We start from the raw sequence: 23,793 nt of genomic DNA on the forward strand, positions 1-23,793 counted from the left end.
ACATCCTCCAGCTTTTTCCGCTGCTCCTTCTGCTGCTCGATCCGTTTCTGGCGCTCCGCCAGCAGCTGTTTTTTGTATTTCTCCTGGTCTTTTAGCTTCTGTAATTGCTGCTGTCTCTGAGGATCTGATCTGTTCTTGTTTTCCTGCTGCAATCGCAAGAACTCACGGCGGAGAGTCGATTCACCGGGAAGATTAACAATGGAGCTAAAAAAAAAGAAAAGAAAAGATAATGGAACTATAGTTTATGTGTTTGTGTGTATGTGTGTTTGTGTGTGTATATGTGTATGTGTGTTTGTGTGTGTGTGAGAGTTTGTTTTTTCCTTTTTTCTTTTTCTCCTTTCAAAAATTTAACTTATTCAACAAATTAACTTTGTAAGGCTTGCAAAACTTGGAAGCTGTTGAGTACAAAGCATGCAATTCTAGAATATATTAAACTCGCAGAGCTGGTGAAACACTTATTGTAAAAGTCTTTAGATTTATATTCTCTTTACAGAGAGTTACCATTGCTTCAGGGACGGATTAACCATAAGGCTCTGTAGGCATGTGCCTATTGACGCCTGATTATGGAAAGGCGGCTCACTCCTCTCTCCCTGACTGCCTTCCTCCTTCTTTATGTAGAATACAGAGCAGAGTGTAAATGAGAGGTTACTCACCTGGGTTTCTGCACTCCACTGGACAAATCTCCCTTCTATCAGGGGAAACTTAATACTGAGGGTACCTCCGGCTAACTAATACTAAGGGGCACCTGTAACTGCCTGATGGGCAAGGGAAGTAAGGGAGAAGTGACAGCGGGGCCAGCCAGCAAACTTGCGGTGCAGGTCAGCGGGGGTTTGTAGGTTTATCAAGGGGGAAGTCTAGGGTGCCAGGACATCTGTGCCTATAGGCTCCTGTAATGTAAATGAATGCATAGCTTCATTAAATACCCTACACTCAAACGTTGGCTGATTCTTTTCCTATGCATTTGACTGACTGAAGGTAAGGAAGTCATTCATCATAAGAACTACAGATTTGTGATCTTTAACCTCCTCTGCACTGCTTTATACTGACCCTACACTGGCTTCTCGCGCTCTCGCTGCAATTGTGCATACACACCTCTGCTAACTCACTGCATGAAAGACAAAAAGCAAGTGCCAGGCTGTCATACATGCCTGCAGGAAAGGCTTGTAAGCAAATTTACTTAAATATACTGTTACTTCTCCAGCACGAATACAGCAGGAGCTGAAAACAGAATGCAAAAAAACCAATCAGTCCCACATACTGCAATACATGTTGGCAGGGATGCCATGTGCAGGCTGCCTCATTTCCCCAACCTTACCTCTCTCGAGTTACCCCAATATCTTGGGAACAAGTATGTTAAGTGACCTGGAAGCAGGATTGGATTTACAACTCAGAGGACTAATGGCATCAGTGTTCTGGTGCCCTAAACTCCGCCCCTGAAAACACACCATATCCTGGCAGTCGAATTACATCTCTCCCCTGAGTTCATGGCGGCCTGGAGGGGGAATAGTAATAGACGCCACCAGGAAATTTGCAATAGCAGGGTGAGCCTTTTTTCGACTTCACCCTGCACCCTAATTTCCTGGCGCCATTATGCATCTTGGAAGTAAGCTTGCACCCTTCACAAGGTACATTATAACATCTTGCACATACCACATCGAACCTCATCTCCTTGTTATTCCCAACAGGACAGGCCATTACTGGGATCTATATGGCCTTAGCTCTTCACATGGTACCTTATAACAAAAGGGGAAAGGGGAATTGCGTCTCCATTGCAAGATACACCACCCAAACTAAAAAAAAGTCCATTTACTAGGCTAAGAGGTTGACTGACACCATGGACCGAGACTCAACATTTTAGTCATTTTAAATGTATTTATTTACATTTTAATTTTGAAGAAAACGTCTACTGTTTGCAGGTCTAAAGTCAGTCGTTAAAGGGAACCAGTAGCGAGAAGAAAGAGGAATACGGAGGCTGACATCTTTTTTTCAATCTAAATATGCTAGTTGCCCTGGCTGCCATGCTGAGCTTCATTTCATTTTGAGTTACACACAGGCATGCAGCAAATGGAGTCAGATTAGAGTCAAAGCATCTGATTTGTATGCTCATTTTGGGCGTAACTCAAAATGAAATGAAGCTCAGCATGGCAGCCAGGCAACTAGCATATTTAGATTGAAAAAAAGATGTCAGCCTCCGTATTCCTCTCACTTCTGGTTTCCTTTAAGTCTGTCCTGCAAGGCATCCTGCTGGCAGCTGAAGAGCTGCTCTGAGTCGGTCTCTATTACCACGTGCACAAAACTGTGGTAGAATTACATAGAACCTGATTTACCGTATGCACAACCATTTTCACATGTGAAAAAATGGAGAAATAAGGTGTTAAACAACTGTAATGAATCAATCCCATAGCTACATGGGTTTCAGAAGTAACTTTAATACTTCGCTTTGTTTTTAAATAAAGTGACACTGAAGCAAAAAAAACCTTTCTGATATAATGAATTGTATGTGCAGTACGGATAATTTATAGAACATTAGTAGTAAAGAAAAGAGTCTCATTTTTATTTTCAGTTATGTAGCTTTTTTTTTTTAATAACATTGCATTATACTCTAATATTCTCTAATATTTGCAGTTTACCAACTATAGTGTGTATTTTAAACTATGAAACAGAGCAGAGCTAATGACCCTTTGAACTTTCCTACAGTAAAACTTTTAACAAACAGTTAGAGACAGGTTGAGATAAGTGCTTCAGAAAACAGGACTGTAGTGGACCAAGTTTAGTTGGAGTGCTCAGAGAAGCTCTTGTGTACAGATAACAACTGAAGTGTGTTAAAGGGAACCTAAACTGAGAGGGATGTGGATGTTTCCTTTTAAACAATACCAGTTGCCTGGCAGTCCTGCTGATCTCTATGGCTGCAGTAGTGGCTGGATCACACACCTGAAACAAGCATGCAGCTAATCCAGTCTGGCTTCAGTCAGAGCACCTGATCTCCATGCTTGTTCAGGGGCTGTGGCTAAAAGTATTAGAGACACAGGAGCAGCAGGAGAGTCAGGGAACTGGTCTTATTTTAAAAGGAAAAATCCATATCCTTCTCAGTTTAGGTTCCCTTTAACTCTTCGAAGGGCCGGTTTCCATTACAAAGTGATGCGAATGCGGCTACCTAGCCGCATCGCATCACTTCTGCCGCATCACTTCCGCATCTCCCAATACGGAAGTCAATGGAGGAGATGGGAGGCGGCTGCGGCCGTGCGAGAATCTGCAGCATGCTGCAGATTCTCGGATCGCTCCGCATTGCTCCGCACAACATGCACGCAGTGGAAACTCTTCCATTGGCGTGCATCGGCTATGTAGCTGCATCGCACCGCTCCTAGTGGAAACAGGCCCTTCCTGTACTGGAAACAATATGAGACTCATATCTGTGCTACTCATGTTCTATTTCTTAGCTGTACTACACACACACATCATTATATCATAAGTTTATTTTCACTTCAGATTCCCTTTACTAAAATAATTCTTATATGAGAGTATAGTAAAAGGTCATTCTTGTTAGTGAAACAAATATTTGCATGAATATTTTGGTGAATTAACTCTGATGTGAGAACTCAGCAATGAATAAAAAAAGAGCCCAGAAGCAAATGAATAAAATATTTGTTAAAGCAAATTTTATCTACAGCAGATGTGTGGGTAAAGGGCAGATGTACAGGTGTTCAAATATTCCCATAGATGCGATTGTGTGTTTGCATTCTCTTTTTTTTTCATTTAACTTTAAGCTCCTTTGGCAAGAAGCTATGCAGCTGTAACTAATGCAGAACATCTGAAATAGTGTTTGCATGTATGAAATAATGCATTTAACAACCTAGGACCCATTAACTCCCAAGTTAACTTTTTTTTCACAATTTCTCAAATTTGCTTTTCACCCATAAATCTCCTAGTCATGCTCTATTTACCACGGAAGTGGCCACATGATGCACGTGAATGTACCTCCCCCCCCACCCGCAACACCCACGGGTGCATCCTGATACTCTGCCCTGCAAAACAGATTGAACTAAAACTTCTGTTTTGCACTGAAATGTGCTAAAGACGGACATTTTAAAATCTCCATTTTGCAGCAGGTGGTTCATTTTCACCTTCCATAGTGTTTATCAACTTATCCATGTTTTTAATTTGTTACTGGACACATGCACACAAGAGAACCACGAGGGACCATTCTGGTCAGATCAGTTCATTTGGGCTGGAGTGGCACCTTAGATTGCAATGTTATTTTGTAGATATGGTGCGCGGAGGATTTTGGGAGGAGTTACTTTGGGTGCAGGCGCTTAGCTATTAAATGGCTAAAGTGCATGGAACAGTAGTGAGAACCGTTAGGCCCGGTTCACATCTGCGTTTCGAGCCAAAAGGATCCAGTGAGCGGATCCGGTCTCCGCTTTATCGGATCTGGATGGCTCTGTCCTCGGCCCGGTTCACATAGTGAAAACGGATCTGATCAATGATTGGTCAGATCAGTTTTCACTCAGCAAATACATACCTAATCTTCAGTAGCAGCCTGTGGTAGAGGCTTCCTCTTCTTCCGCTGTGACTACACAGCGCATCATGTGACTAGTCACATGATGCGTCATGTAGACACATGGCGTGGAAGAATGCAGAAGCCTCTACCGCCGGCTGCTAGAGAAGATTAGATATGTATAAACCCTCCCTCACCCCCCCCCCCCCCCCCCCGGCTGCTGCACCCTTCCTCACCATCCCGTCGCTCAAGTTCGCGTTGGCCCATGCCCCCATCCCCTGTGGAACGGTCTGTTTCTTCACTAGTGTGAAGAAACGTTCCGTTTTCCATTTCTCCAATGCTGCAGCATTTTTTTTGTCCGGATCCGTTCCGCTGGGCAGAACAGTCCAGAAAATTAGGGCCTGCAGCATTTTTTGGGTCTGGGGAAAGGAACGTACAGAATGTATCCGTACCAATGAACGCATGTGAATGGATCCATAGGTTAACATTGGATCCTTTCACATTCGTTCCGTTTGTACAGTCTACCGGTTCCAATCCGGAAAAAAACGCTAATGTGAAATGGGCCTTACATAGCCTTGGGAACAGCAAAACCAAAGAAAATGAATTGGTGCTGGGATCACCCACTGTTTTATTGGCACCTCTGGGTACCCAAATTACTGTGTATTGCCGCTAAATGCAGCTTTTAAAATTGTTTTTCCCTGCTTGGTTTTGGTAATATAAAACAGCATATTATAACAAAGGAAATCAATATTCCAAGGTTAATTGCAGTATTTATCCCAACAAGGAGGATGCTTTTTGTTAGCATATCCTGGAGTTCTCCTTTAAGATGACATTGAGTATGGATCACTGAAGGTCATTGCTTTTTTTATGTAGGAAGGAGCAGTGGAGACCATGGAATCGTATAGTTACTGAATAGAAAATGTAACTGGTTAATACTTTGCCCCATACCTAAGTGTGGTTGCAAAAGCATGCCCCCCTAAGGAGCCCAATTTGTGTCACTTAAACTTTACTAAAGTCCCCAATGTTGGAGATTTTCTATAAAATAAAATTTGCAACCAACAGTCACAGTTTCCAAGGATTGAAGATGAACAAAATCGATACCTTCAGTACATAGGGATACAAGGCAAGGCCAGAGAGGTAAAAATTCTGTCAATGTCAGGATAAACTAGATGGCCTATTGGTATCAGGCTCACTTGATCTTCAGGCATTTGTTACCAGTGGCCCTTTCATTAAAAAACACAATTTTTTTTTTTAGACTTCTTTACATGATCTTGTATCCTGTATCTTGTTGTCTTTCTCCCTATTTATCTATTGTTCAGCACTGCATAATATGTTGGCGATTTATAAATACAATAAATAATAATTCATGAGAAGCCACTTGCCACACACATCTATTGTGCAATATATTTTTCCTTGTGTGTTAGGTAGCCTTGCCATTTTCACACAGTTGCAGCTTTTCTGCAATAATAGCATCTTCATAATGCTGGCAGACCAGGCCTGAAGTCCCACAAGACTGTGGTCCTCAGGCAGTAAAACATCATAACTAGGTAGGAAAACAAAAGAGAAAAACTAAGCAGGTTGATGGGTCTGACTAAGCCTATAGGGACTAAGGAGCTGCCGGATCGTTCTACTCTTTCTTTCTTTTACAGGATACACTCTGTTGCTTGCTTATAAAGAGGACAACCGTGCTGTTTGACAGAAAAGTGCTACTTTTTTTTCTTACAAAAGAGCGATTTTCAGCGATATTTATAAAAGTACTAACACCTAAATGAAACTGTGCTCATCCTTTAAGCTGGACAGTGACAGGTGCTTCAATGGCATGGCATAAGGCAAGTAATATGTGTATGAATTCTGGTGAGCAAAGGGTGATGTTAGTGTATTGTTTATAAAAGTGGTGATCAGATGAAAAGATTGCCACTTTTTTAGCCTTATCACCACTTTGATTGACTTTTTAAATTCAGCTGATACCTGATGCCAAAGTTGACAACTGCCATATTTATAACGTTTTGAACAGCCAGATTGCCACTCTGTTGGCTACAAAATGGCATTTTTTACTTTCAAAGAGGATAATGCTATAGGCTACAACAGAGAACAGTGGCATTTGCTGCAAACACTCTAGTCACCAGTTTGCTGCAGATCACGACTTTAAGAAGTTGTGGTAAGTGGGCTAAAGGCATGTCAGTAGGCTGCATACTGCACCTTTTTTTCCGTAGGAAATAATGACCAGTGGTAGTAATACATTTCTCCATTAAAATGGGGGTGTGGATAGCCTTGCCAGGTAATTTATGGTCCAACCATTAAAATACTGATCAGCACTGTAGAAAACCTGACTGCTCTATTATAGATTGGTCATTCTAAAAGTCATGATCAGATTTTGAAACCTGAAGAGGAAATCTGAATCAATCTAAGCGCTGGTTCACACTTTTTCAGTGCTTTGCTGATCGCCAGCTGATCCTCTGCCTCACATTTTTTTATCTGTAGTCCCTGCATAAGTATGCAGATCAGATGTTTCCGATGGAAATCTGAGTGTATTTGCTGCATGCTTGTTTCAGGTGTGTGATTCGGACACTACTATGCCAGAAATATCATCAGGGCAGCCAAGTAACTAGTATTTTTCAAAAGAAAATAAAAATAGCCTCCATAAGTCTATCACTTGAGCTATCCTTTAAAGCGAATCAGGCAAAAAACGGCGCTGGAAATTTGGGTGCAGTGAGCACTGCCATAGGCCATAATGTGAATTAAAGCTATAGAGGCGCTCAGTCAGTATTTAGGGTATTGTCAAAAGACAGCACCCAAATTATGATAAAGACAGCGTAATTCAGCCGCCAGTAATAGCTGGAAGCCAAATTACGTATTTCCCCAGAGTCCATGGCATCATGGGGGGGTGGGGGGGGGGGGGGATAGTAATTAACGTCGTTGGGACTTTTGCAGGAGCAGGGTAAGCAGTTTTCGGCTTTACCCTGCACCTAATTTCCCTGTGCCTTAATTACATGCAAAGAACAAGTTTTACATTTTTCCTATTTTTCTAGAGAATTATCTGAGCCAAACCATATAATTCTTATTTATTTCTAGTACAAGTGAGGGGAAAATGATTGTGACTGTAGTGCGTAAAGGTACTCAACGCACAGAAAGACATCTTGATGCTGTATAAATAATGTGTATTATAAACTGCTCTGATAAGAGAGTCCAGTTAAGCTCCTAAAGTAACTTTGTAATCTTCTTTGACTTTGACAGGCAATATACTGCTCATACAGTAGCGGAGTCCTTTATCATGTGTGCCATAGTTTATATCTTTGGCAGGCTGGATAACTCCACAGCGATTTACCTGGAATGATCTTTTGTATCGCTCTTTAGTGAAGATCTTTTGTCCTGCAGTTATGAGCACTCACTGTTGTTGAAGTGAAAAAAGACTTGTGGCTTAATTACCTTGGCTCGCCTTCCTCTTCATTCATCTCCTCATCTTCCTCTTCACTTCCACTGTATTCATATCCTGTTTCATCTGAAAAATAAAGCGTTGAGAGCAATATAGGTGGTTGTAGCAATCCTTCATCTTTGTAATCATCTCCTGGATCTTCATGGTCTCTATACATGTCATTGTTTAGAGAAGGGAAGGTTTCTGATTAGTCATTCTGCCATTTACAGACAAGATTTTCTACTTTTTTCCTGTGCTTATTGGTGCATATTTATAAAAATGGTGAAAAATATGCCCATTTTCTACTCTGCATCAATGAGATGCTAATACATTTGAGCTAATTTTATGCTGTTATGCAAATGTTCACAACTTGGAAATGGACCAACCAATCATATGCAGCGGTTTCTGCATTTGATTTGGTTCATACCAAGCTGTGTAAATTTGCATAAGATGTGCATCAACTTAGAATTTTTTGTATCTCATTGACCTACCCCGCACATAGATAAGACTTAAAAATGTGTAAAATGACTTCAAAATTTGTTTGCAAACTCACATCACTTTTACATGCAGAAAAGTGCTTCTGAGAAATTATCATAATTAAACGGACAATCATCATGACAAGTATAGCATTCCACTTGTGCCTTTCACAGCAACGCTCAACAGCGGGCATATATTCACCACCCCATCAATCCAAATGCTAGAGACAACTGATCTATGTATCTATTTAGCTAAGCAATTTGTTGTCATTCTACCTAACCTGAGTACAATAAATAAATAAATCCCATTTAATAAACGTCCAGGTTTCAGTGTCTGTGCATGTGTGTACAGCTGCAGTGCGAAGGGCCATGCAGCCTGCACTTGGAGTGGGGGGGTTGGGCCTGGGCCGCTGATGGTTGTGTTTGCGTAATTTGCGTGCATGCATTTTATGGGCGCGTGTCCACGCGCAGCGCCACATTGGCACTTTTATTAGTACCTTAGGTAAGGAAAGCCCCCTCCTTTTTATCTTCAGGACACAACTTTTTAATTTTTTCCATTTTAACTTTTGAGCACCTAACCCAGTTCTGTACCATCATAACAGGCTTTCATCTCATTCCCTTAACTTTAATAAAGGCTTGATTCATAATGTGCACAATGAGTAATGTTTGCATTATAATTTGTGGCTGGATAGTGTACTGGTTAAAGGGAACCTTAACTGGGAGGGATATGGATGTTTCCTTTTAAACAATACCAGTTGATTGTCAGTCCTGCTGATCTCTCTGGCTGCAGTAGTGGCTGAATCACACACCTGAAACAAGCATGCAGCTAATCCAGTCTGACTTCAGTCAGAGCACCTGATCTGCATGCTTGTTCAGGGTCTATGGCTAAAAGTATTAGAAAAGTATTAGAGAAACAGGATCAGCCGGAGGCAACTGATATTTTAAAAGGAAAAATCCATATCCATCTCAGTTTAGGTTCCCTTTAAGGGCTCTGCCTCTGACAAAGACGTGTTAAAATCTAGGCTCTTCCTGTTCAATAAGCCAGCACCTATTCAGTAGGAGACCGTGGGCAAGACTCCCTAACACTACTACTGCCTAAAGAGCGCACCCTAGTGGCTGCAGCTCTGGCGGTGAGTCCTCCAGGAGAAAAGCAAAGTATAAATGTTCTGTTAAGCAAGCCTGTACTGCTGTCTGCAGTGAATATAAATATTTTACACACAGGAAGCGCTTGGGAATGATTTCAAATGTTCTTTTATGTACCTAAGAGTAGTTACTGAAATTTTACTTTTGGAAGTATAATCCTACCTGAAGCTTGCCTTTGAACTCTCCCTAAACTTAGTTATGTAAATATTCAATAACATTAGTCTATCACAAAACAATTACTAACACAGACATATTCTAATACTTCTACCGCAACAACCTCACTCTTTGGACAGAAATTTGGTTTGAAAATTGAAGCTTAACTTCAATATTCTACACAAGTGTTTTGGGAAAACCTAGTAAAAGCATTTAAAGTGAACACCTTGCTACATTTGTTTGGAGTGAGGAGTATCAATTGAAGTCTGTCAAGGTGTAGTTTCCCTTTAAATGCAATCCGGTAATCACCAGAAATGCAGATCTTTGGTTAAGCCGTTCACCTTTCTCCCCTTTCTTCTTCCTGGTCCTATCCAGATGGTCCTTCAGCATAATGCGAATCTGACGCTCATTTGGCAGATCTCGAACAAATGAATGCTTCAGCAACGTTTCTGTTGTAGGGCGATGTGAGTAGTTCTTAATGAGGCAATTATCAACAAAATTAAGACATTTCTTTGACCTGAAGGAATAAGAAAAACAAAGCTCATGCAGGGAAAATTGCATAAAGACAAGCAGTTGACTTAATTGCGGCAATAATGGAAGTGAAATATTCAATCATCCTTTAGGATTGAGTAGAATATATTTACTAAGATCTTCCAAGTCTTTAAGCAATATTTAAAGAGGAACTCTAGGGCAAAGTAAAAGCTAAACAGGTTTCCTAAAAAGTAAATAGTAGCTAAAATGCTCCGTCAGGGAGAAGGGAGAGAATAAGGTTTTACTGCAGGAAAGGTCAAAAGGGCATTACTTCTATATCCTTTTCAGCTTAAAAGGCAGAGTGTGGCTGCTAAACTGCAGCTGTAAGGCTTTGTTCACATCTAAAATCAAAATCGCAGAAGGCCGCGTTTTGCGATTTTGTGAGTGATTTCTTTCCCCCTCCCAGCACTTACCTGCGCGCTACTATTTGCGTATTTGTGTACGGCGTTTTTCAAATCGTTTTTGCAAAGCGATTCTATTGACGCAAGTCCGGAAGTGAACTCTTTGACCCGGAAAAGAATACAATGTATTTTTTTTTAAAAGTGCAAACGCAATCGCCGCACAAAGCGATTTTGTGAGCGTATTGTGATTTTCCTATACCTTCCATTATAGCAAAATCACCCCAAAAATGGTACAGGCATCGCTTTGCTGAGCGGATCAGAAACGAACCGCTTAGATGTGAACACTCTCATAGGGAATCATTGCACAAGCACTTTTAAGGCGATTTTGAAAATCAGCGGCACTTAAAAAAAACGCAAAAAACGCCATGGTGTTACCAAGCCCTAACAGGTTGATGCAATCTTAAAAATAAAGGTATAAAAATGAAAATAAAAATGAGACTCTCGTCTTTCATACTATACATGTTCTATGTGTCATCCATACTACTCATACAACTCATTATCTTATAATTAACGTCCACTTCAGGTTCACTTTCAGTTAATATACCAAAGTTTCTTTGCTCTGTTGTGCTCTGTAAAGCCTGCATAAAATATATCAAGGTTGTTCAATAGTGGTTCCATTTGCAAATCAATGACATATGATGATTTAGAGTAGGCAGGCATCCATTTTAATTGCAATCCTCTTGCAGAGATTCCACTAGTACGAGCTATACAAGTCTATGAGTGTATTCAAGTCCCAGAAGAGCATGCATTTTCCCTTGCCGAGGTGCTCTATAATAAATCCAATTATTCAGGCTATTCCTGTTACATGCCAGCAGACAAGAAGAAAATGAAGGCCCTGGAAAGCAATAAATTGCTCTTAACTAGCCATCTGTGTGATTATTAATTCATCTCTTCTGTTGGACACATCAGCCTTAGAGTAAGCACATTAAACCATTTTATCCTTTCCCGATTCGGGTGTCTCCACTCCACTCATCCAGCGCATTACATACAGAAAACATGTGCTGCAGAAGCTATGCGCATTAACCCAACCACTGGCATGGTCATAATGATGGTACACGGAGTGTGCTAAGCTACAGGAGGATTAAATGCTCATACCATTTCCTTGACTTCAGTTTTGGAGGTGGATTCCGAGGAATGAGGAAGAGAGCCCTCATAGGATGCATATCACATAAAGCTGGAAAATAAAATAAGACAGAACGTTAGAATATATACTGGATGAAATGATCAATTAAGGAATGACGATGCCCCTACTTTTTAAGGAATAGAAATGCTTATTAATGCTATTTGCAAAGGTTTGTTATTAAAGGGGAGCTGAAGCGAGGAAAATTATTTAAAATAAACACATGACGTAGCTGCACATGAATATTACATACTAACCTCACTATCAGTTCCTCTCAGAAGCTCACCATTTTCTTCTTACAGTGATCCCTTCCAGTTCTGACAATTTTTTGTCAGAACTGAAATATTGCTATCAGTTATAGATCAGCAGCTGTCAGTTACAATTGAATGTGCAAGGTAATGTCCATGTTTCCCTATGGCTCAAGTGGGTGATATTACAGGAGAGGAGAAAGAGAATGAGGTGTTGACTACACAGGAGGTAAGTATGACCTGTGTGTGGTTATTTTGACTTTTTATTTTCAGTTCAGGTTCTCTTTAATGTATTTGTCTTGTTTCTTGCTTCTTAGCAGTACCTTAAATTTTAATTGGCAGCTCACAGAAAACAGAATGGGTGTGTCCCAGATTGGAAAACTTGCTTCTCCTTTATGACCTACCTAGAAAAGGTCTGGAAAGCAAACTGCAGCATTGTCCAAGTTCAGTCCACAACACTGGACCAGGGGGTTTTGTAACAAACTTTCACAACAAATTGCAAGCAAAGAAAGGCATATAAATATAGGCAATACCTTTCCCTAAGTAAATATATTATTTACATTATTTAAATTTATTATTTTGCAGGCATGGTATAGCCAGCATGGGAATCAGAACTAGAGACCAGGTGGGAAGGGTCTCTGAATCTGATTTTATCTCATCTTGATGATTGTGGTAACTTTTGCACCAATGGTTTTTCTATCTTAATTTCATCAGGGGCGTAGCAATAGGGGGTGCAGAGGTAGCGACCGCATCGGGGCCCTTGGGGCAGAGGGGCCCCAAAAGGTCCACCCTCAATTACAGTATTAGCTCTCTATTGGTCCTGTGCTCATAATAATTACTTCTATAGATACTTTGAACAGTGGTAATCATTAACAAGCTATTCCCCATCCCCTTCTTGCTCCTCTGACACTGTAGTTGCCATTGGCAGGTTTTGGTCCGCCGTATCAATTGTTATGTATAGAGTGCTTGAGGGGCCCCATTGTAAAACTTGCATCGGGGCCCACAGCTCCTTAGCTACGCCACTGAATTTCATTATTACTAGTTGAACACCCAGCGTTGCTTGGCTATGTATTTGGTTGTTGTTGGGTCTGGCCACTTTTTCTAACCTTAACACACAGTCACTCAATGACCAAGTTAGTGAGCTTTGGCATCCTTGGCATCAATATTGTGGGAATGGAAGCAGTTTACATTTCCGCATTGAAATAAAGCAAACACATATGATTAGCTGATTATGGCTCCATCCCTTTTCTGGTCCAAGTAATCTACAGTATATGCTTTCCACCCAATGTCTGTTTAGGTTGTAGGCCTACCTCAACAGTATATTCAAACATTTTCAGAGCGAGTCATGCTTAATTGGTGATCTGAGATTGCTCAAAGCTTGCTATAGAAAATTGATGAATGTGTGCCCAGGCAACTCTGAAGCTGGACGTACTAGGATATCTCCTTCCCTAGGCACAGAAGGTACATAGATTTACACATACGGGGTCATGCACTGTAATAGGCACACAAAATGCAATTAGGCGTCACTGTAATGTCTGGAAATATTGATGCCACTGAAGGAAGGTTAGGCCAGAGGGATAGTTAGGGAGGGATTAAAGGTTAAAGTTCCACATATAGGAGGGATATTATTTTGAGCTGGCATATGATTTTGAAAGGTTGGGGATAGGCATAGGTCTCACGATTGGGTTAGGTGAAAGTTCTCTAAAGGGCCAAAGGTAAGCTAAAGCAACATAAATTACACCATAACGGTGTCCAAAAACCAACAGGCTGGATATAATAATGTGATAAAGGGGTATATCTCTTGACTTTGCGGCTTAAACTGTCTCAATTAGAGCAGCCAAGCAACCAAAAGATATCGAGAGAGAGAGTGTGTGTGTGTGTGTGTGTGTGTATGTGTGTGTGTGTGTGTGTGTGTGTGCGCGCGCGCGCACACATGCGTGTGTGTTGAGGGATGATATTAACCTCCCTGGCGGTACGCAGTTTCAGAGGCTGCGTCCACGGGAGGATTTTATTTAATAAAATGTAATTTATATGCTTAAGCTAGCAATTTGCTAGCTAACTATGCCCCCCGAGCCCCGCTGGACCTAACTAAACCCCCCGATTGCCGCCGGCAATATTTACCCCTCAGTGATCCCGTGAGAGCCACAGCTTCACCATTCAGTCATCGACGTCATGTGCAGTACCGATCCTCCCCTTTGCGAAGCCTGGAGCTGATTGGGAGGCTGCGCCATCGCGGGATCCCTGGCGGGTACATATTACATTGGCAATCCGACCCCCCCCCCACCCCCCCCGGATCGGTGGAGAGCGGCGAAACTTTCAGGGCATAGTTAGGGCTCTTTTCCACTATGAAATGCGATCGCGATTGCGATCGCGATTCCGATCACGATCACAATCGCGTTTCAATTTCCACCATGCGATTGAGCTACTATACTCATTATAGTCCAGCTCAATCGCATACAAAACGCGGCAGGACGACGATTGCGCTTTGACCAAAATCGCATCGCAATCGGATCGCACTAATGATAATTGCTGCTGCAGTTTTCATTAGTTTAATGTACCTTGCGATTTGCGATCAGAAGCAAATCGCAAATCGCAGGCTAGTGGAAAAAGGCCCTTAGCTAGCTTAAAGTGAACCTCCGGACTAAAAATCGACTCAGCAGCACTGAAAAGGCTTGGTGTTTCTTTAACAGTTTCACAGCATCAGAACTTTGTTTCTCTTATACAAGCCTCATTTTTAGCTGCACAGAGGAAAACTGCCCGGGCTTTTTTCCCCTGATGCTGTGCAAAGCATGATGGGATTTCTGATTTTGTTGTTCTCGTTCTGCTGTTTTGGTGCAATTTTTTTTTTTACATTTTTAATTTGACATTTGAAGCCTAGCGTATGCAGCTGGGAGGGGTTATCAGGACACAGGACAGTTGGAACTATGTCTCCTGCTCCTTGTCACCTCCTTTCAACCAAAAAGATGGCTGCCCCCATGACAAAGATGGCAGCCCCCATGAATCACAAACATTTGCCTGTTCTTTTAAAACAGGGTGCATAAGAGATTATATTACCTATCTATTCTAATTAACATAACTAATGTAACTTGATGACATTATGTTTGTTTAGGTTGAAGTTCCCCTTTAAAGAGACTCTGTAACAAATTGTTTATCTTTATTTCTTCTATGCTATAAGTTCCTATGCCTTTTCTAATGTGGTCTGGCTTACTGCAGCTTTTCCTAATTGCACAGTAGCTGTGTTATCTCTGTTATATGATCTAATCTTCTCTCTATAGTCGGCACAGTCAGGCTGAGGCAGTCAGACTGGAATGTGCAGGGCTGCTTGTGATTAGCTAGAAGCTGTACACACCCCCTGCAGGCTCTGTGTGACTAACACACTCTGCTTAGCTGAGCCTATTAGAAGCTGGTTAGTTTGTTTGTAAACACTGCCTAAAACTGGCAATTACAAGCCAGGTTTGCAGCAGAGAGTGGCAGAAACAGCACAGAGGGGACCAGGAGCACATAATGAATAGAATGGTATGCTTTTTATTGTAAGAATTTCAGAGTACAGATTCTCTTTAAGCATATAAATCACATTTCATTAAAAAAAAATCCTCCCAGGGCCATGTGATCCTGAGCATAGCTCGGGCTTACTGCCAGGGAGGTTAAAGGACCACTATTGCGGAAAAAAGTAGGCAGTTAAAATCTGACAGAACCGACAGGTTTTGGGACAGTCCATCTCTTCATGGGGGATTCTCAGGGTTTTCTTTGTTGTCAACTGCATTTCCTGAACAGCATTTGCAAAGTTTAAGGGCTTGGGCCCACTCACGCAGTTGTGTCCGCTTCTGTCCACTTTTCAGCATCTGTAACATTGACGTGTAACTGAAAAGCGGACACAACTGCGTCAGTGGGCTCAGGCCCGGACTGACAACATAGTGTGCAAGTGAGTAGGGAGGCTGGCTGGTATCTTACTATTTTGGCAGTTAAACTGCTGTTCAGGAAATGCTGTTGAAAACAAAGAAAACCCTGAGAATCCCTTCTGAGGAGATGGCCTAGCCCAAAACCTGTTGGTTCTGTCAAATATTAACTACCTACTTTTTTCGTAAGTGGTCCTTTAATAAAATAAAACCACCACGTATGATGGTGTTGACCTCCCACTCCATTGTAACAAATGCTTAAGGCTGTGTTCCCACTTGAGCTGAGAAGGGACATTTTTGTCCGTTCTTCGCTCATCACTAAACTGACAGTGAACAGCTTCTGTTCTATGAATACTCTGCAACAGATCCGTGGGCTCCACTTCTGTGCAGTCCTCGATAATCCCGGGCAGGCAGATGCGTTCAACATATAGCCTATGGTTCTAATCCATCTTCCCCAGGCTCCAGCCGGACCACAGTGGTCCATCAGAGTGGACACTACCTTGTCCGCACTTGATCCGGCGCAAGTGGGAACACAGCCTAAAATCAGCCATGTTAAACGTCATATGAAAGTAATAAGAGAACAGAGGTGCCAGCAGGATAAAAATGGCTAAAACTTCTAAAATTCGCTTGGAGGAAGTGGTGGACTTACCTCCGGCAAGCAGACACGAAAGACTGTCTGTATAAATAAAAGTACATGTATTGAAAAGTACCCCACAAAGGTGCAACACTTTTCGCAGGCAGCGCCCGCTTCATCAGGCAGTAGTATGGGGACAAACTGTTTACAAGAGACAAATAGACATTGATATAGCAAATTCTGAATTGGGTATTTAGACAACAGATATGCGAGATTATAATAAACAACATTTCCATATATTGCGTGTAAGGAAATCGGTGGTAATAGGATAAGCTGACAGCTGCAATATGCATCCGTTAGGAGATAAAACATGCTCCCAAGAAGCACTAAAAACTTTAGTGCCTTCATAGTTATGTGAGAAGAAGTAGCAAATTTGAGTGAACCCTTATGGTAGCCACTAATGATCCAATCTTTTTCATCCAATCTTACCAAATCTATGTAGTATAAGGGTAAATTGAGTGAATATACTGAATGGATACTTCAGGCAGTTACCTTATATTACATAGAAATGGTAAGATTGGATGAAAAAGATTGGATCATTAGTAGCCACCCTTAGTGAGCACTAAAATATAGGTGCCTTTATAATTATGTGAGAAGAAGTAGCAAATTTAGTGAATACTGGGGCAGGACTTTATCATGCACTCAACAAGCCTCAAAAGTAAGTGTATTGAAAGTTACCAGTGAAGCGAATAGTTGCAATAATGTTAAAATGACGTATAGACAGGGGCTAGGAATCAGTGTTGCCAACCTTTCACGTTATTTTTTACTGACAAATACCTAAAAATTTACTGACAAAAGAATTTTTTTACTGACAAAACCCCCTGCGCCGCGGCGCCGGAAAAATGGGCGTGGCCACACAACATAATGTGGGCGTGGTCATGGGTGGAGCCAAATATACATGATTTTAATATTGCTGTGAAAGGTCTGCATGGCAAGTAAATACACATAATGAGAGACAGCGTTTCACCAGTAAATACACGTAATGACAGACAGCTTTTCACCAGTAAATGCACATAAGAGACCGTCTTTCACCAGTAAATGCACGTAATGACAGACAGCTTTTCACCAGTAAATGCACGTAATGAGAGACAGCTTTTCACCAGTAAATGCACGTAATGAGAGACAGCTTTTCACCAGTAAATGCACGTAATGAGAGACAGCTTTTCACCAGTAAAGGAACATAAGAGACAGCTTTTCACCAGTAAATGCACATAATAAGAGACAGCTTTGCACCAGTAAATGCACATAATAAGAGACAGCATTTCACCAGTAAATGCACATAATAAGAGACAGCTTTTCACCAGTAAATGCACATAATGGCAAACAGCCAGTGTCCTGAGTATATGTAGCCAGCAGATATATGTGCCCAGTATATGTAGCCAGAGGTATATGTCCCCAGTATATGTAGGCAGGGGTATATGTGCCCAGTATATGTAGCCAGAGGTATATGTCCCCAGTATATGTAGGCAGGGTTATATGTGCCCAGTATATGTAGCCAGGGTTATATGTGCCCAGTATATGTAGCCAGGGTTATATGTGCCCAGTATATGTAGCCAGGGTTATATGTGCCCAGTATATGTAGCCAGGGTTATATGTGCCCAGTATATGTAGCCAGGGTTATATGTGCCCAGTAGATGTAGCCAGGGTTATATGTGCCCAGTAGATGTAGCCAGGGTTATATGTGCCCAGTAGATGTAGCCAGGGTTATATGTGCCCAGTAGATGTAGCCAGGGATATATGTGCCCAGTAGATGTAACCAGAGGTATATATGCCCAGTAGATGTAGCCAGGGTTATATGTGCCCAGTAGATGTAGCCAGAGGTATATGTGCCCAGTAGATGTAGCCAGGGTTATATGTGCCCAGTAGATGTAGCCAGAGGTATATGTGCCCAGTAGATGTAGCCAGGGTTATATGTGCCCAGTACATGTAGCCAGGGTTATATGTGCCCAGTACATGTAGCCAGGGTTATATGTGCCCAGTAGATGTAGCCAGGGTTATATGTGCCCAGTAGATGTAGCCAGAGGTATATGTGCCCAGTAGATGTAGCCAGGGTTATATGTGCCCAGTAGATGTAGCCAGAGGTATATGTGCCCAGTAGATGTAGCCAGGGTTATATGTGCCCAGTAGATGTAGCCAGGGTTATATGTGCCCAGTAGATGTAGCCAGAGGTATATGTGCCCAGTAGATGTAGCCAGGGTTATATGTGCCCAGTAGATGTAGCCAGGGTTATATGTGCCTAGTAGATGTAGCCAGGGTTATATGTGCCCAGTAGATGTAGCCAGGGTTATATGTGCCCAGTAGATGTAGCCAGGGTTATATGTGCCCAGTAGATGTAGCCAGAGGTATATGTGCCCAGTAGATGTAGCCAGATGTATATGTGCCCATGGGTAGCCAGGTGACCCCCCAAAGCAGGAGGGGAGCAGCTCGCTCTCCCCTCCTGAACTAAGTGACTGGCAGTGGCAGGCGGCAGTGAGCGGAACTTACCTGCGTCTTCTCTCGTCGCCGGCGCGGGATGATCTGCCGCTACTCTGGTCTGGTCCAGACCAGAGCAGCAGAACTTCCGGCGCAGGAGCGAGACGGAAGGCAAGACCCGCCCGCTGCTAAGCGCCACTCCGCACTTAGATCAGGAGGGGGACAGTCAGCGAGGGAGGGAGAGCACTAAGGTGAGAGAAAGGGGGGGGGGATATTGCCCCCCTTCTCCACCGCTGCCCACAGCTCTTCCTCCACTGCGCCGCTGTCCTCCTGAAACAGGGCGGGCGGCCAATCGGCCGCCCTTTTACGGACGCTGCTGAATTCCTAACGGAATTCACGGGCAGCTTAATTTGTATAAAAAATTACGGGCTGCCCGTAAATTTACGGGCGGTTGGCAACATTGCTAGGAATTGTGAATTTAATATGGTTACAAGAGACATGACTAAGTGTAGCGGGTGGGCAATGGGTGTAAAAAAGAAAACAGAAAAAATCTTACCAGAATTTCTGCAACAGCAAGTGAAGCACCTCTGTGACAATGTGATGACGCTGAGTGCTTTAACCACTTAAGGACTGCAGTCTTAAAGAGAGTCTGAAGCGAGAATAAATCTCATAGACCTCATAGATAGCAGGGGCATGTGTGCCCCTGCTAAAACGCTGCTATCCCGCGGCTTAACGGGGGTCCCTGACCCCCCAAATCCCCTCGGTGCAGCGGGGGATCTCTTCCTGGTTGGGGCAGGGCTAATCGCCGCAGCCCTGCCCCACGCGCGTCTGTCAGCGAGTATCTCCGCCTCTCCCCCGCCCCTCTCAGTCTTCCTTCACTGAGAGGGGCGGGGAAGAGGCGGCGATGTGCCGCTGATAGACGCGACTGGAGACAGGACTGCAGCCGTTAGCCCTGCCTCCAGGAAAAGAAAACTCACGACCAAGTTTGCATACAATGCTTGCAGGGGTGGGTTTGGGGGTGAAGGGACCCCCGTTAAGCCGCGCGATAGCGGCGTTTTAGCAGGGGCACACATGCCCCTGCTAACTATGAGCTCTGAAGCGAGATTTATTCTCGCTTCAGAGTCTCTTTAAAACCCCTTAAGGACCAGACACTTTTTTTCCATTCAGACCACTGCAGCTTTAACGGTTTATTGCTCAGTCATACAAGCTACCACCTAAATGAATTTTACCTACTTTTCTTGTCACTAATACAGCTTTCTTTTAGTGCTATTTGATTGCTGCTGTGATTTTTAGTTTTTATTATATTCATCAAAAAAGACATGAATTTTGTCAAAAAAAAATATTTTTTTAACTTTCTGTGCTGACATTTTTCAAATAAAGTAAAATTTCTATATATACATTTTTTTTTTCTAAATTTCTTGTGCTATATGTCTTTGATAAAAAAAAATCCAATAAGTGTATATTTATTGGTTTGGGTAAAAGTTATAGCATTTACAAACTATGGTGCAAAAAGTGAATTTCCCCATTTTGAAGCATCTCTGACTTTTCTGAGCACCTGTCATGTTTCATGAGGTGCTAGAATTCCAGGATAGTATAAATACCCCCCAAATGACCCCATTTTGGAAAGAAGACATCCCAAAGTATTCACTAAGAGGCATGGTGAGTTCATAGAAGATTTTATTTTTTGTCACAAGTTAGCGGAAAATGACACTTTGTGACAAAATAAAATAAAAAAAGTTTCCATTTCTGCTAACGGCAGAAAAAAAAAAATGAAATCTGCCATGGACTCACCATGCCCCTCTCTGAATACTTTGGGGTGTCTACTTTCCAAAATGGGGTCATTTGCGGGGGTGTGTTTACTGTCCTGGCATTTTGGGGGGTGCTAAATTGTAAGCATCCCTGCAAAGCCTAAAGGTGCTCATAGGACTTTGGGCCCCTTAGCGCACCTAGGCTGCAAAAAGTGTCACACATGTGGTATCGCCGTACTCAGGAGAAATAGTATAATCTGTTTTGGGGTGTATTTTTACACAAACCCACACAATTGTCCATTTACAGAGATATTTCTCCCACCCAGCATGGATATGTGTAAAAATACACCCCAAAACAGATTATACTACTTCTCCTGAGTATGGCGATACCACATGTGTGACACTTTTTTGCAGCCTAGGTGCGCTAAGGGGCCCAAAGTCCTATGAGTACCTTTAGGATTTCACAGGTCATTTAGAGGCATTAGGGCCCCTAAAATGCCAGGGCAGTTTAGGAACCCCACAAGTGACCCCATTTTAGAAAGACAACAACCCAAGGTATTCCGTTAAGAGTATGGTGAGTTCATACAAGATTTTATTTTTTGTCACAAGTTAGCGGAAATTGATTTTTAATGTTTTTTTTCAATAGATTCATGATGGCTGAGGTTGGATCTGTATGCTTGTGGATTATCGTGTATTGCTTGTATATCATTAAGGACCATGGAGTAAAAAGTGTCAATAAAATTACCCTTTGATGCCACAGGGTAGTAACAGGATCTTCCTTTTAACAGAGTGGTGATGTATTTTTCTGTGTTGAGTTCAGGATGGCATATGATAGTAGTAGGTTAAGTGTCATTATCAGTGATAATGAGGGAGATGGGGCCAGGGTTGGTGGTGGGTTTGAGATGTTAAATGGCGTAATGTCTTTTAAGAGTAAGTTTACGGATGTAGCTGAAAACAATTCGAATGTGTTGAACTGGTTGGTTGGACAAAAGGATAATCCTTTTTCCAAGAGAGTTAATTCATGGGTAGTGAGGATGTGGTCAGATAAATTGAAGACACATCTACTAAGGGTGGGGCCAGAGGGGGGGGGGGGTGTTTAGGTTTTGTTTCTTTTTCCTTTTCCCTCCGACCGCCAATACCCCAAAAAAAACCAAAATCAAAAACGCAAAACACAAAGTGAAACATCCTACTCCTAAAACTACTCCCGATTTACCATCGAACTCAATAGACCCACCCAGGTTCATCACTCGTTACAATGCCCAACATGCCCTGATCTGCAATATCCTCAAAAACAGGTGGGATATCCTCCTGCAGGACCCCTTTCTTCGGCCACTACTGCCCCCAACGCCATCCATTACCTCGAGACGAGCACCCAATTTGCGAAATATCCTGGCACCCAGCAGACTACACATTCCTAATACCGACCAGCCCACGTCCACTCAGGCATGAGCCTGGCTGTTTTCCCTGCAACAAAACTCGCTGCACCGCATGTCAATTTATTAATACCTGTACATCATTTACTTCAACTAGCACCACTCTGAAATATCCGATCAAAAAACATCTTAATTGTGAATCAAAATTTGTAATATTTTTGATCTCTTGCCCATGCCGGCTCCAGTATGTGGGGAGGACCACCCAGTTGGCCCGCAGTAGAATAGGCCAACACAAAAGAAACATTATCAATAAATTCCCCCTTCACAGTGTCTCACGTCACTTTTGCACCCATCACGACAATAACCCACAATTCTTCAGCATTACACTTATACACTTATTGACTCAGTTGATGTACGAAGGCCAAACGCGTATGAACATCTAAAAAAATATGAGATGTACTGGATCCAGATTCTAAAAACCCTCATCCCGGAGGGACTGAATGAAGTTTTGGAAAGAATACACTAAATATTCATACAATACACACTTCCTGCTGTTTTTCTTTTATCTAGACTGCTCTCTTTTAGCTCTTGTATGCTGTTGTATTTATCTACAAACAGGTCACACTTGAGTAAACAGCCAGTGAATGGCATTCTCCAATGATATAATCAATACAACAGCTACTTTTATATAACTGTGTGGTTGTGTTTGCTTTATGTTTCTTTGATGTTTTGTATTGTTTTTTTTTTATTGGTATTTTTGTTGTTATATTTTACTATCTTAACTATCTAAATTATTCTTTTGTATGTCTAACTTTTGGTCATTAACCTACCCAGAAAGATGCCTCTGAATAAGGCCTTCTATGTTGTGCAATAATGATGTATTCTGTATGCTTTTTATTGAAGGTGACCTGCATTACCCCCTATTGACCACATGATGGCAGTAAAAAACCTAGTACCATCTATAGACATAAAAACGCTTCACCCTCTGTTAACCACCCTGGCGTTCTATTTAAATTGCCAGGGTGGCGGTGGCAGGGTTTTTTTTCACGTAATTTTTTTTTCCATGCTGCCAACTGAAAGTTAGCAGCATGAAAGCCCACTAGAGGGCGCACATGGTGCACCCTTCTGATCGCTTTCAGCAATCACAAGTAACAAGAAATCACGCGAAGAGCGGGATTTCTTGTTAGGCTTACCCTGTCACCATGGCGACGATCGGGACAGATGCCTCCGATCCAGCCCTTTGCGCTGCCCGAAAGTGTTTGGTCCAGGCAGCGCAGGGCTCTGGCGGGGGGCCCTCTTCCACCGCTGGACGCGGCGGATCGTTGCTAAGCAGCGGCGATCGAAGACCACACGCAGCTAGCTAAGTGCTAGCTGCGTGTGGCGCACTTTATTTGGTGTAAATCGGCCCAGCAGGGCCAGAGATATCAGCCACGGCGGCAATGGACGAGCTGAGCTCGTCCATACCGCCAGGAAGGTTATATAATGCCCAGGGACGCCAGCAGCCGTCCCTTTACTGCCCATGTCACCCATATTGCCTACTACACAAACGCAACAACTTATCCTTTTTGATCTATTAATACCCTGCTCTTCTTTAGTCATTTTCCCAATTCTAACATGGCCGCCTGTAAACCCATCTTTACACTGCGCGTGCGCAGCTTATGAACATCCCCATTGGCCGCCTAATTTCCTGATGCGGCGCCGATGTCGCTGTACCCACGTGAGGCGACGTTTCTGGCGCACGTACACATGAC

At 42.5% G+C, this 23,793-nt stretch overlaps 1 protein-coding gene across 6 annotated transcripts in view; it reads right to left on the bottom strand.

Moving 5' to 3' along the window:
• Positions 1 to 23,793, bottom strand: part of NRK (Nik related kinase) — a 506,445-nt gene that overhangs the window by 172,019 nt on the left and 310,633 nt on the right. For all 6 annotated transcript variants that reach the window (XM_068251057.1, XM_068251059.1, XM_068251055.1 and 3 more), the window contains 4 exons: positions 11,707 to 11,785; positions 10,021 to 10,196; positions 7,922 to 7,994; positions 3 to 204 (listed from right to left, as the gene is read on the bottom strand). In XM_068251057.1, the coding sequence (XP_068107158.1) occupies positions 3 to 204; positions 7,922 to 7,994; positions 10,021 to 10,196; positions 11,707 to 11,785 (530 nt within the window). The remainder of the gene's footprint in view (positions 1 to 2; positions 205 to 7,921; positions 7,995 to 10,020; positions 10,197 to 11,706; positions 11,786 to 23,793) is intronic.

This window comes from Hyperolius riggenbachi, chromosome 8 (genome assembly GCF_040937935.1).
Source record: "Hyperolius riggenbachi isolate aHypRig1 chromosome 8, aHypRig1.pri, whole genome shotgun sequence".
Classification (NCBI taxonomy): domain Eukaryota; kingdom Metazoa; phylum Chordata; class Amphibia; order Anura; family Hyperoliidae; genus Hyperolius; species Hyperolius riggenbachi.